This window comes from Aulonocara stuartgranti (genome assembly GCF_965226115.1).
Source record: "Aulonocara stuartgranti genome assembly, chromosome: 15".
Classification (NCBI taxonomy): domain Eukaryota; kingdom Metazoa; phylum Chordata; class Actinopteri; order Cichliformes; family Cichlidae; genus Aulonocara; species Aulonocara stuartgranti.
In genome coordinates this window covers 21,953,942-21,968,211 of record NC_138951.1, presented here as the reverse complement: position 1 = coordinate 21,968,211, position 14,270 = coordinate 21,953,942, and the positions used below count along the sequence as shown (strand labels likewise).

The window sequence follows — 14,270 nt, the reverse complement described above, 5'->3', positions numbered from 1 at the left end:
AGCTGAATTGCTGGCAATATTTTACACCAGGTTACATGCAAGTTGCCAGTTGTCAGAGGACTCGAGTACAAGTCAGCTTAAGATTCCTCAATAAAGTAGTAGAAGTTGGTGATCAAAGTCACACTACTCACTCTCTCCAAGAATTGTATGCCTTTTCCTTGTGTCTACATGAATAATTGTGCTACCTTTGAAAAACCTCGATGGTTTTTATTGTTGGATTGTATAGCTACTCAGAAACTTTTAAAAGCTAGAATTAAATAAAATTAATAGTAATGAGAAGAAAGTTTATTAGTACTTACTAAAAAAAACAATGAAAATGCATGTTAAAATACACATGGTAATAGTAAGTTAATAGTTAGAACTTTTGTTGTGAACTTTGGTTTACCTTGTTCCAAATAATGTGAATCTGCTCTTGAGACTACAGAAAAATGTGAAAATTATTTTCTTTCAATATTTTCCACAAAGACATCTTCTTAAAACCTAGACACAATATGCAATACACAGAATGTTGACATCATTTTAAAAGGTAATCTGGCTATTAGAAGATTTTAAAATAAGATAAATCCAACCTTAGATGACACTATACAATATATTACATAGTGTCATTATTTATTTAACAAAGTAAGCCAAAATTCAAAACAGAAACAAATCGTTCCTATGGTAAGAAAGTTATTTACAATTGGAAAATATCAAAGACAGTTGGTCTTTCCAAACAATTCTTTAAAAAACAACACCCTTTGCTGATTACATAGCTCATATCTCTTATCCTTCCAAGAAAAAAAATATATTGGTAAATTGATACTGATATTAGATTTTTTTTGTTGGGTTTTTTTGGTTTTGTTGGGGCACATTAATGGCACACCTCAAGGTCCTTTCTTCTTTTGCATTTCCACACTGACTGCCACGATAACCACAATGATCACCACTGCTATAGAAAAACCAATAATGAGCCATATTATGGTAGGTTTCCTCCAATCTAAAAAACAAAAAAGAAAAACGAGGGTAAGAAGTTATCTTTGATCATTTGCAATTCAAAGCGTGTTGTCACATATTAGTGCATATGTTTCCAGCTGGGGGGCTGGAGGCTATGAATGCACACATGGGGAGAGCATCAAACGCCACACAGAAATGCCCCAGTGACCAGTGGATTCAAATCCAGGAGCCTGTTGCTGTGAGGCAACAATGCTAACCACTGGGCCACTGTGTTGCCGTTTAGTAAAGTGGCATCAAAGTAAATTTTTTTTCACAGGAATAAATAATTTTCACAATACAGTGGAACCCCGACTTACGAATACCCCATTTCACGAAAAATTCAAGTTACGAAGGCACTGAACGGCAATATTTTTGCCCGTGTTACGGCAAAATGCCCAAGTAACAAAATCTGCTGGCTCTGATTGGCTGAGCCTACAATGTCCACAATGCCTTCCGAATCATGTGACAACCCCTTGGCTTCCGTACTTGCGCTTCGCTGTTCCACTTGAACGACGTATTGTTGTTCTAGTTAGCATTTAGCCTATAGCCTATTGTTCAGCATCGCCTCACTCAAAAAGGGTGCTTCGACTTACGAAAATTTTCGACTTATGAAAGACCCTCGGGAACAAATTAATTTCGTAAGTCGGGGTTCCACAGTACTAAATTACATGAAAAATTATGTGATTTTTGTTTTCAGATAGCAAAAAGATGCACTTTAGCTCTAAAACAAACTAATCAAACTTTTCTTTTGAAAATATGGACTTATTAGGGAAGCTGAATGAATGTAAGAGTCTCACGTACAATTTTGGAAGCCTTGCAATGATGAGGTCTGGAAGAAAGAAAGAAAAAAAACAAATAAGGAGCAATACCTTTATTGAAAATACCAAACCACTTACATCAGTTATTGCATGTATGCCCATTAATAAATCAGTAAGTGAAATCCTTACCTGGTGATTTGGAGATCTAAGAGTTCTCCGGATGTCATTCCACATGGTATTATTGAGGTCACAGTCAAGCAGTTGGTCCTCATAAAACAGGCAATCCACAGTCAAATGCACATTTGAGTTGTTCACCTGACTCCGGCTTTTAGCTACAACATGTTGTGGATTGTAGGTGTGATGCATCACCACCAGAATTGCACGTTTACCCACTATAAACAAAGACACAACATGATCAGATGATTCAGAAAAGAGATTAAATAAATGGGCTGGGTTACTAGATCTTGAATTCATGCTGTAGGACATAAACACCACATGTGGTTCTTGGCCTGTATCCTACATGTGTCCCTGTATATAAATCACTTAAATTATTTATAAAAAGTCACTTTTATTTTTCCTTACATGGTATTTTGTTGAGGGCCTCAGCAATGTCTGTCCCAACTCGTGAAACCACAGGACAGAAAATCACACAGTAGTCACTTTCTTGTGTAGATGTTTCCTCAGTTTGGCCAATGTCTTTAAGCTTCTGAACAATTGAACGATGAGCGCCATTTGTTCTTCCGGCCAAAATGACACGGAAAACTTTCCACGACCCTAAAGATAGATTTAACAATATATAACAGTTTTCTGAAACTGAAGACAAAACACCAAAGCTTTTCTTTTTTGTCACCATACTTAATTAATATGCAACTGATTTCATATATACAGCAAATGCAGCTTGATCATGACACTGAGTGAATCAGTGTTATTTTCATTTGAGGCTAAACTAATAGATAGAAATTACGGACGCCTTGTGAGCCATTCAAAATTATCAAGTAGCTTTCTGTGTAGAAATGACTACAGCCAATGGAAGCCAAGGAAATAATCACAACTTACTATCTCTGAAGAGAAAAGACTGAACATTTGACCTAGATGTTTCATTTCTAACCTGTTGGGTAAGTGCACAAGAATCTGAACTATCAATAGGAAAGTTAGCATTACAACAGAAAGCAAAACAAAGTTTAAAAGTCTGGGTTTTCTTTCTTGTCTCACCCTATGTATTAAATAAATATCTGACCTATTGCAACATTTTCTTCATCACTAATGGAAGTTTTATTTGATTATAATTAGTCTTTTACTCTATAAGCTGATTGTAAACCAGCTATCCCCGGCAAATTTTGTATTGATCTTATACTAGTCTTGCTTTAACAAGTAAGAAAGAAGTCAGTGATACTTATCTGACAAGATATATTTTAGGATGACTGATATGGGTGACTTGAAATTATTACTCATTCAATAAGTAAATGCAGCTTATTCACCTTAATATTGACATATTTAATGGAAATATTAAAAAATAAAGCAAAATTATTCTCTCACCATTTCCCTGGTCCATGTCTCTGAGGAAGGATAAAGAATTAGAAAGCAAACTTTAGTTGAAATTAACTAAATCAAATATAGTCAAATAACAGGAGGTGCAGATCCATTAACTGAATGCATTATACATTTTCTTTACTAAAAGCTGTGCTTTTACTGGCTTAGAAGACAAACTTTAAAAATAGATTACGGGTGTAACTTGTATTACTCTGATGCAAGACATTTACATTTTGCAGACTAAAGTTACTTACATAGAGATTACAATTTCTTGACTTGTTTTGAAACAGAAATTCCTTCCCAATGGAAAAAAAAGAACTCTAGTGTCTCCCCATGCAATGAAGTGCTGCCGGTTGTTCTTTGAGAATTAACTTGTTCACCAGTCGAAAACAAAACTGGACAGGCAGGTAAAAGAATGTTAACGTCAGTGTGACTCAATGGACTAAAAGGATATGCAGCTACAGGTAGTGATGAGACGGCCTCAATGTGGCCAATCCCTTTAAGCTGTTGAAGAACTGAACAATGAACCCCAAAATGAAGTAGAACAGTCTCACAGACCAAACACGTTCAGTTTAACTTATCCCATGTGACACTACTCAGCTAATCAGGTTATTTCTACACATGATGGCGAGAAGCTGACAGAAGAAGTTAGAGAGAGAACAGACTGGTTAAAGCTTTATTTCATTTGCCTTCCTATGTAGGCCTATGCTACATTAGTTTAATGGTCACAATGGTGGAATTTCAAGGGCCAAATATTTTCTGAGGTGGTGCTCATTGTGAAACATTTCAGAACCACTTGTGTGAAACGATTTCCCTAACTCTTCCCAAGCCATTGTTAATATAAACGGATTAAATAAATAAAATAAAATCTTGTCAAAAAAGTAATGAGTAATATCTGGTATTTGAAAGATCATCTCTGTGTAAATGAATATGAACATTATGCTATAAATGTTGGAGGACTTTTGGATTGTTTGTTAAAAGTTTACTACAGCCTGTGAAAACTGTGAACCAGTGATTGTGCTATAGATAACATTTGGCAGCTGGAGGGGCCCCACCAGTCTGTGCACTGGTCCATGACTGGAAATTTGTTGTTGAGTTAAATCAAGGTGTGCCTTTTTGCCTTACTGTATAGGTATAATTTATTATTATTATAAAAATAACTACAACCATTAGAATTACCAGTTATCGTTAGTTTTGATTAATTATTTACTCTTTAACCTGTGAAACAACTATATAAACCATTTTTATATAAGGCAGCTATGAATGACTATGAGGCTATTTTTGAACATTTAACACGCTGAAATGAATGTAGCAGGTACGGTCGGCAGTTATTATGTTCTCTGTCTATTAGTGAATTATCTATTACCTTTCCTGTCTACTTTAAGCTGACATTATTATTCACGTCTTTTAGATTTATCCTGAGTCTCCACAGACTCGTCATATAACTGTGAAATATTAACTTAATCAAATGCTAGTTGCTACCTCTGTCTGTCTACTGTATGAATCTGTCAGGTATGAATAGTGATTACAAATTATTATTGTAACCGCTTTTCTTACCTTTTGACTCCTCAATGTCACTGAACAATGATAAAGAATGAGGTGTTAACCTTTACTCCAAATTATCATGTGGGTCATTATCAGCAGGGATTTCGAGGAACGTCTTTGGTTTTAGACCTGAAGAAGCTTCTCGAATGAGAGGTGAAACATCATCAAGAAACTTAAAGAAGTCTCTTTTCTTTCCAAGCTCCTTAGATTACCATGGCCTGTATGACTGAGAACCGACGTGGACATTAAAAGAGCTCTTAATATGGCTCTTGTTTTCTTTCTTTTCAGAAAGTTAAATTGCATAAAGTTGAACCACACACTAATATGCTCCTTTAAGTTCACGTCTCAATATTTATTTAAAAAAAAAACGGTCGGGGGCGGGGCAACTCCTTAAATGACAGTCTCTGGTTTTATTGTGTTCCACACAATGAGTGTGTAAATATTAATTCAAGAGTTTAAGCGAAAATAGAATTCTTGAGAAAGAATTAATGAACTGAAAAGAAGCACAAAAACCTGTAAACTTGAACTATATCTACTTGTTGAAATTTGTTAAATCAGAAACAGTTTTTAATGTCACTTAATAAAGAATGTCTTTTAATTCAGTATGAACAAAAGCCACAAATGACACCAAGATATCCACTCAATAAATTCGTTATTTTAAAATACATAAGCATGTCTGCAATAACTGGGAAAGAAATGGTTTTGTTTTCTTAAAGCTCACTTTTCAGTCTTGACTTGACATCTGGACATGTGAGTAAAGCAACATTTCATCTTTAGCATGCTACAGTACCAATGATCAAAAGATTCATCCCTAAAACATCTATACCAGCTTTCATAACTATAATACATAACTAACACGTCTTTAATGATTACAAAGGCATGATATATTACATATATTTTGTTTTATATACAGTATCAAGAAAACGTACTGTGATATTGTTAAATTATTGCTTTTGGATTTTGTTTTGCAGTCCTCATTTCCCACTTTTATTTCTCTTCCATATTTTGGAGCTGAATGATGTCACAACTGCCATCAGCAAAGGAACAATCAATCCAGCAATCTGTACCAGAGGATTCAAGCCTAAAATTAAGAAAAATAAAGACAAAAAGAGCAATAAGCCACAGCGGACCATAGTTATGGTAGAGAGAGTTTCTGAGACACATAAATCAGCCATATGTCTGCAGTAGCTGGTTTCTGAAAACTGAAAGTACTAAGTACTTTTACAAGTGTGTAACTGACTCAAGTGACCTGTAAGACTAGTTCTGAGTAGAGTGACATTTGTGCTTGCTCATCACTACATTCTGATTACATTGTAAACAGGCTGAGTGATTTCTACAGAACATGTTATTATATGTTTTAGGATACACCACCAACAAAGCTAAAACTTATACAGTGATACTTACAAGGTCTGATTTTTTTCCAGATGGGGCTACCTAAACCTAAAAGTAAAATGAAAACAGAAGAGTAACTCGTCTGTTATTTTTACCACTCACACACAAGTGACAGAATGTAGGAGGTAAATAAAGCTTTAGGCATAGTCATGTATGCTTTCCTTTATCTCCTTTTTATCAGTTCATGAACAAAATAGATATAAACACTAGTACAATATTAAATAACCTCATTATTTAGAGGGAGAAACCAAAGTAATCAAAAAAAAATTCTTTTTATTTTGGTGAAATACCAAGATCTAGATGTTATTCTACCCCAGAAGGTTGATTCTGTTCATCTAGACATATCATTTTCAGTGGGAAAAACATTTCATCACCCATCCAAGTGACTTCTTCAGTCTCAGCTCACTGCTGGTTTCCCCAACTTTATAAACAGTACATTCAAACAATGACTGCAAATGTGCTGTTTATAAGGTTGGGGAATCAACCTTTTGGGATTTACTTACCAGGATGGTTGAGCATACATCAAGAAATTCTATTCTACCATGCTAGCTTATGTGTGAATTAGACTTGTACAGGAATTTACATTGCAACTGGAAAGTCATTTTAATTCAGTGCCGTCACCTTCCACACAACCTGATGTGCACATCCGCAAAAATGTTACTACACTTCAGGTTGATGCAGTTGGCAGTGACTTAAATGGTGTGGAAAGTCACAGCATACAGGCTTTCCGGTTATGCTGTGACTTAGGACACATTGGGATATTTGTTCTAAAAACTGTAGCTTTATGGAGATAAAAGATGAAGACATGAATAAGGATAAAAATTATCAATAATTATACTTACACACGAATATATTCCAGATACTGGAGCAACCTAAAACACAATAAAATGATGTTAAGGTAATGCTAACACAGTTAATACTTACAAAGTTCAAATATGTTTCAGGCAGGGCTACCTAAACAAATAAAAACAGAGCAATAAGTTGTCTGGTATATTTTGCTACTGAAACACATCTTGTAAGATAATTATACCATTGTCATTTTTGGGTTTTTTTTTTCTTTTTGCTCATTTGTTTTGTTTTTATTTTATTTCAACCCAGTGGATGCAACAGAAATATTGAGCATTATCTATATTACAATCTTATAGAACACAACAAGAGATATTTGCTCTTAACACTGTATATTAGAACATAAAATTACTTATTTATATTTTTAATGTTTTAGTATGAAATATGCTAAAAATGAAAATAAGATAAAAAAAAATACAGTCATACTTACAAAGTCCAAATATTTTCCAGATGAAGAAACCTAAAACTGAATTAAACAAAATTGTGCTCATTAAATAAATCTTTGATCATAGTCATATACGCTTTTCTTTTACTTTTTTTTTCATCATTGAATAAACACGTTATTTAGAGGGAGAAACCAAAGTGATCACAACCAAAAACTCGTGGAAAAGCAGAACAACATCTAGACCTTATACTACCATGCTAACTTATGTATGATCTAGACTTCTGCAGGAAATTTACATTGTAACTAGCGATGTTACCAGAATGGCCTTTTAACCCTGTGCCGTCACCTTCCACATAACCTGATGTGCATATTCCAAGAAATGTTACTGCACGTCAGCTCGATGCAGTCAGCAACAACTTGAATGGGATGGAAGCATGGGCTTAAAAGGGCTTTCTGGTTAGGTTGTGAGTTAGAACACATTGGGATATATCTAAAAGCTGTACCTTTACAATATATTAACCTAAAACACCAACAAATGATGCTTTAGGAAACAACTAAAAAATAAGCAAAAACTAGTACAGTCATACTTGCAAAGTCCAAATATTTTTCAGATGAAGCTACCTAAACCTCAAATAGGGGAAAAAGAGAGCATTAATTTGTACAGTATCTTTTACTACTCAAACACAACTGATATGCCTTATGCATAGGTACTTTTAATTACGCCATGGCTAGACATTACTTAGATTTTCATTAACGTAGCTCATTTATGATACAAACCATTGGAAATGACCAGAATCATCTTTCAATACGAAGACACACAAAGGAGTTTTGACTAGTTAGGCTTTATGGATTAATACATTTCAGGCCACTAAATACCCTACATGTTTTTCTTTTCTGACTTGGATTCAGCTTGGTGAATGTTTTTCAGTTTGGTGTTTATTTTGCACAGAGCACTGCAAGAGACATTGAAAAAAAATGGAAAAAAAGATATACTATTGGGAGATGGCGACAAAACGTTTTTCTCCACGTCAGAGTATGCCTTGCGGTGAGTGTGTCACCTCTTCAGATGTCTCTCACTTATATAAAAACTGTGTTTACTGCAAAGCACTGATTTAATGTGTTCATAGTTTAGGTCAATCTCAAAATAAAAATGTATGAATCTCTCCCACGGGTGTGTCTCTTCCATCACTATGGTTGTTTTCAAGGTCTCAGTACTGACGTGGAAGAGCAAGGACTAAGTTAGTTGTAAGTAAGCTATTAAGACTCGACTGTGTTGGTTTTCCTCTGAAACAATAAGTTCCGTTGGAGCAGCCTTTCAATGCATCTCTCTGTCTCTCGCTAGCAAAGTTGATCCAGACAACAAAGTAAAGCTAGTTTTCGGTTACGAACCCGACACGGAACCCAACGTATTAGCCAGAGATACCTTTACTACAGTTTGGAGCCGCGGACCTGTTTTCCTGTTAATCTGTTTTCTATACGAGATCGCTGCAAAAAGTGCAGCCTTACCTAATGTCCACCCTACTGTTACTCATTTTACATTAAGATTTAACAGTCTAGTTGGTATTGGCATGGCGAGTAACCTTCAGTAATAGCAATAAATAGTAATCAGAATACATTACTCTCATTGAGCAAAGTAACAGAATACGTTACAAAATACGTTTTGGGGCATGTACTCGGTAATCTGTAGTGGAATACATTTTAAAAGTAACCTTCCCAACACTGTGTGCCAGAAAATATTGGAGGGTTGTTTTTTTTTAAATAAATGTGACCATACCATGAGAAATAAGGAACTTTAAATTTGGTGGTCATCAATAAAACACAAAGATGAATATTCAGATAAATCAGATAGATGAAGGTATTATATCATACTTACAGAAACGTGGGATGTGTTGCCACAAAGAAATCAGGTTGTGAATTAAGACTGGAACTGGGAATTCAGAACCAAAAAATTTTTTGATGTCACCCGACATGGTATCATTGAGGTTACAACTGAGGAGGTGGCCTTCAAAAAACAGACAGTCCACAGTTAGGTGGACATTTGGGTTGTTCACCTGCCTCCGGCTTTCAGCTACAACATGGTGAGGATCAAAGGTGTGATGCATCACCACCAGTATTACTGGTTTGCCAGCTGTAAGTGAAGAGACAACAGGATCAAATGATTCAGAAACAAGAGTTTGGGCTTTTTGCCTGCATGTTAAATGTAGCCTTTCTGTTTACTTCCAATTTTGTATTTTATATTTATTTCCCACTTTACAGGCCAAATATTCTAAGTGAACGTAGCATGAGGCCATAATCACTAAAATCACTAAAAGGAGTAATGATATCCAAAACAACATATCAAAAGTAGGACAAATTAGTAATTCAAAAATTAGCACAAATTAATGTGCTAAACAAACAACACATGGCAAATTGCTATTGTTGTTTTTTAAGTTATTAAACTTGCATCCTGTAAATTACCATGATATTCACATCTACAATGAGTGTATACAAATTCCACTTTCATCTTCACCCTACAGCAATAACTTCAATCAAAACTCAATGTGTCATGCATGCATGTATTATTTAGCATTTAGTTATTTAACATTTCTTACGAGTTATGTTGTGCAGGGCCTCGCCGATGTCTGTTCCAACTCGGGTAACGACAGGACAGAAGACTAGAAGATAGTCACATTCCGTTGCAGAGGTCACGTCTGTTTGTCCAATACTTTTGAGTATTTGAACAACTGGAAAATGGGCCCCATTTGTTTTTCCTGCTTCCCACACAAAGAATTTTTTCCATGACTCTAAAGTGAAACAAAAAGAAAAATTGGATCCTTGTTCAGATGTGACATAATTTTTAATGAGTTAATGTCTATCAACCATATAAACAGTGCTTAACAGTGCTAATCTAAATCCAGATATTTTAAAGAAGAACCAGATTGAATTCATGCATCTATATTCCTGTCTTCCCTGTCAAAGAGCAGGGCAAAGGGCAGGGTACACCCTGGACAGATCCCCAGTGTGTCGCAGGGCTAACATGTAGAGACAGGCAACCATCTGCACTCACACCTATAGGCAACTTAGAGTTACCGATTAACGTATCCCGACTAACTGCATGCCTTTGGACTGTGGGAGGAAGGTGGAGTACTGAGAGAGAACCCACGCAAACACGGGGAGAAAGACCCCAGCCAGGAATCAAACTCAGGACCTTCTTGCTGTGAGGCAACAGTTCCAGAGTGTGCCACAGTGCTGGCCATAGTGAAAATCAAAATTTAAAATTAAAGTGGGATAATTCTAGTTTTTTTATACCACCATTAGAATTTACTGTGAGTATCGTTGGTTTCCATTAATTCCTTGTTTAGCTGCAAACTGAAGCCTCCCCCAGACCACCTGCTGTGGCTAAAATAATGCTTGCAATTGTATATCCTTTCAAGTGTAATTATTAAATAAAGCTTATTGTCTTTAATAGTGAAATATCTGACAACTTTAGTTTTGAAAAGTAAAACTTAAAAAGTCTTGATGTATGCTCAATCATCCAGGTAAGTAAATCTCCAAAAGTTATTTCTGTTCATCTGGACGTAGCGTTTTCAGTGAGGGGAAACGTTTCTCCCACTGAAAACGGTACGTCCAGATGAACAGAATCAACTTTTGGAGATAAAACTTCCATCCATCCATCCATCTTCATCCGCTTTATCCGAGGCCGGGTCGCGGGGGCAGCAGCCTAAGCAAAGAGGCCCAGACCTCCCTCTCCCCAGCCACCTCCTCCAGCTTATCCAGGGGAATACCAAGGCGTTCCCAGGCCAGCCGAGAGATATAATCTCTCCAGCGTGTCCTGGGTCTGCCCCGGGGCCTCCTCCCGGTGGGACATGCCTGGAACACCTCACCCAGGAGGCGCCCAGGGGGCATCCTTGTCAGATGCCCGAACCACCTCAGCTGGCTCCTTTCGATGTGGAGCAGCAGCTGCTCTACTCTGAGCCCCTCCCGGATGGCCGAACTTCTCACCCTATCTCTAAGGGAGAGGCCAGCCACCCTTCGGAGGAAGCTCATTTCTGCCGCTTGTATCCGCGATTTCGTTCTTTCGGTCACTACCCACAGCTCGTGGCCATAGGTGAGGGTAGGGACGTAGATCGACCGGTAAATTGAGAGCTTCACTTTTACACTCAGCTCCCTCTTCACCACGACGGACCGGTGCAGCGTCCGCATTACTGCAGCTGCAGCCCCAATCCGTCTGTCGATCTCTGGCTCCCTTCTCCCATCACTCGCGAACAAGACCCTGAGATACTTGAACTCCTCCACTTGGGGCAGGAACTCATCCCCGACCCGGAGTGGGCACTCCACCCTTTTCCGGCTGAGAACCATGGCCTCAGATTTGGAGGTGCTGATCCTCATTCCCGCTGCTTCACACTCGGCTGCGAACCGTTCCAGTGCGAACTGGAGGCCCTCACCCGATGAAGCCAACAGAACCACATCATCTGCAAAAATCAGAGATGAGATTCTGAGGCCACCAAAGCGAAAGCCCTCCGCCACTTGGCTGCACCTAGAAATCCTGTCCATAAAAATTATGAACAGAACTGGAGATAAAGGGCAGCCCTGGCGGAGCCCATCACCCACCGGGAACGAGTCCGACTTATTGCCGGCAATGCGAACCAAGCTCCTGCAACGGTTGTATAGGGATCGAATGGCCCGTAGCAATGGGCCAGACACCCCATACTCCCGCAACACCTCCCACAGGACACCCCGAGGGACACGGTCGAATGCCTTCTCCAAGTCCACAAAACACATGTAGACTGGTTGGGCAAACTCCCATGCACCCTCAAGTATCCTCGAGAGGATAAAGAGCTGGTCCAGTGTTCTGCGACCAGGACGAAAACCGCATTGTTCCTCCTGTATCCGAGGTTCGACTACGGGACGAACTCTCCTTTCCAGCACCCTGGCATAGACTTTCCCAGGGAGGCTGAGGAGTGTGATCCCCCTGTAGTTGGAACACACCCTCCGGTCCCCCTTCTTAAAGATGGGGACCACCACCCCGGTCTGCCAGTCCACAGGTACTGCCCCTGATCTCCACGCAACATTGCAGAGGCGTGTCAACCAGGACAGCCCTATAATGTCCAGAGCCTTCAGGAACAGATAAAACTTAAAAATTCAAAAGCACCATATTTTCTCACCATGTCTTTGTACCATGTCTCTGAGGAGGGAGAAGAGAAAGGAGCTTTTAGTCAAAACAACAATGAATAATCATGGTCAGCAGTTTCACTTTCTGTTCACTTTTTAAAAAGCTAGGCTAACATTGGCCTAGAGAATATGTATATGTCTGGGCCTGCTAGAGCTGTGAAGTTCACAGCTTCACATGGAAAGATTTTGAGAAATTCACTTACACAATAGCTTGAGTATACAGTCTCTGGTATATCCTTCGAACACTGAAAAGGGAGTGACGTCCTTCCCTGTTTGTGAAGCACTTTCATTTTCGATTTTAAAGTAACTGCCCAAACAGGAACATTAACTCTTTCAGTGTTTGAAAAAAATAAGATCAGAACACAGCAGTAGGGGAAGTGGGTTAACAGAGTGTAAAACTGTGGAATAAAGAAATGGGTCAGGTGAGAATTTAAAGGAAAAGCAATATAAACTGTTTTATTGTCCCTTGCCATTATTTTCCAAGTGTTTGGAAAGAGGAAATTCATGCTTCAAAAATATGCTATCAAAAATAGATCCCCTCCTTTGGTGTTTTGATTGTTGTGGCAGGGAAAACTGTAAAACATGCTGGTCCAGTTGTGTTTAAATCTGATGACTATTAGAGATGGACCGATCCGATATTACGTATCGGTATCGGTCCGATACTGACCTAAATTACTGGATCGGATATCGGAGAAAAATAAAAAATGTAATCCGATCCATTAAATATCACGAAAGCACCTCACAAAACTTGCAACGCGCCGTAACTCACCTCAGAACGTTAGCAGTCGGAGCAGTATGCGTCACGTGATAGAGCGGCTGTGGCATGCGGGACCTGTCGGTGGTCTGGATAGCATTTGGAGCTTCGCTAGCAACCTGGCATTTCATCTCCGACAAAGTTATCCCCGAGAGAAGTAAAGCAAGTGTGTAAGTCCATCTCTGAATGTTTGTAAAGCATTCCCACGTTAAGCTTAACGAGCGACTGCCTCTCGCTCTCCGGCTGCTACTTCAATCGTGAAACTGCTTAAATGATCAGCTGATCGGCTTTTCTGTCGCGAGTCTGTCTCTCTTGTTTGTTTTTGGTCCACTTTGCACCAGAAAGAGGAAACCAGCGGCTGAACAACAGCAGCATGTTTAAGCTTGATCAGCTGTTGTTAGAATGTATTTAATATTACTTTCTACTCCAGGATCTTTTTCTACGTAGCTGACGCTGGTAACTGTGCAGGGGCGGATCTAGCAAAGTTTAGCCAGGGGGGCCGATAGGGCATTAACTGGGAAAAGGGGGCACAAAGACATACTTTTCTTTCTTATTCTCATTTAAAATGTCGAGCTTTTAATAAATAATTATCTGACACCCAAAGTTTTAATTTGATGTAAAATGAATAGAAGTCAATTACTGTATATAGTGACTATTAAGTCTAATATATATACCCTAGTAAGCTATAGTACTTTTTACTTTGGGAAGGTACCATCTGTGCAGTCTGCAATTTTGTTGAAGAAAGATGTTGAATCTATTTAATATTTCTTGAAAAATAATTGATTTCTGTGCATTTTTTTTCCACACTGCATCAAATTAAGGTTGATTACGTCGATTAAGCATCATGAGGTGGAGCGTGAGGGGTGGTTCCCTATTTTTTATTTATTTATTTTTGTTGTTGCTGGGAGTTGGAACCCTATTAGTTAGGTTGCTTAAT

General features: G+C 38.2%; 2 protein-coding genes across 3 annotated transcripts; both read right to left on the bottom strand.

Moving 5' to 3' along the window:
• Positions 1 to 316: 316 nt before the first annotated feature.
• On the bottom strand, positions 317 to 5,318 carry LOC309689366 (uncharacterized protein). The gene is made up of 6 exons (XM_082505729.1): positions 3,515 to 5,318; positions 3,267 to 3,286; positions 2,313 to 2,504; positions 1,920 to 2,122; positions 1,774 to 1,801; positions 317 to 976 (listed from the first exon to the last, which is right to left on the bottom strand). Exons 2-6 carry the CDS (start codon positions 3,280 to 3,282, stop codon positions 864 to 866), a joined length of 552 nt encoding a protein of 183 aa, XP_082361855.1. The 5' UTR covers positions 3,283 to 3,286; positions 3,515 to 5,318; the 3' UTR covers positions 317 to 863.
• Positions 5,318 to 13,189, bottom strand: LOC309689365 (uncharacterized protein). Of its 2 annotated transcripts, XM_082505728.1 has the most exons (9): positions 12,783 to 13,188; positions 12,573 to 12,592; positions 10,020 to 10,211; positions 9,484 to 9,556; positions 9,302 to 9,355; positions 7,474 to 7,509; positions 7,040 to 7,069; positions 6,210 to 6,245; positions 5,318 to 5,886 (listed from the first exon to the last, which is right to left on the bottom strand). In XM_082505728.1, exons 2-8 carry the CDS (start codon positions 12,586 to 12,588, stop codon positions 6,236 to 6,238), a joined length of 411 nt encoding a protein of 136 aa, XP_082361854.1. In that variant the 5' UTR covers positions 12,589 to 12,592; positions 12,783 to 13,188; the 3' UTR covers positions 5,318 to 5,886; positions 6,210 to 6,235. The 2 variants fall into 2 exon arrangements, with proteins under 2 accessions (XP_082361854.1, XP_082361853.1); XM_082505727.1 differs by having other exon boundaries at positions 9,302 to 9,556; positions 12,783 to 13,189.
• Between the last annotated feature and the right edge of the window lie 1,081 nt (positions 13,190 to 14,270).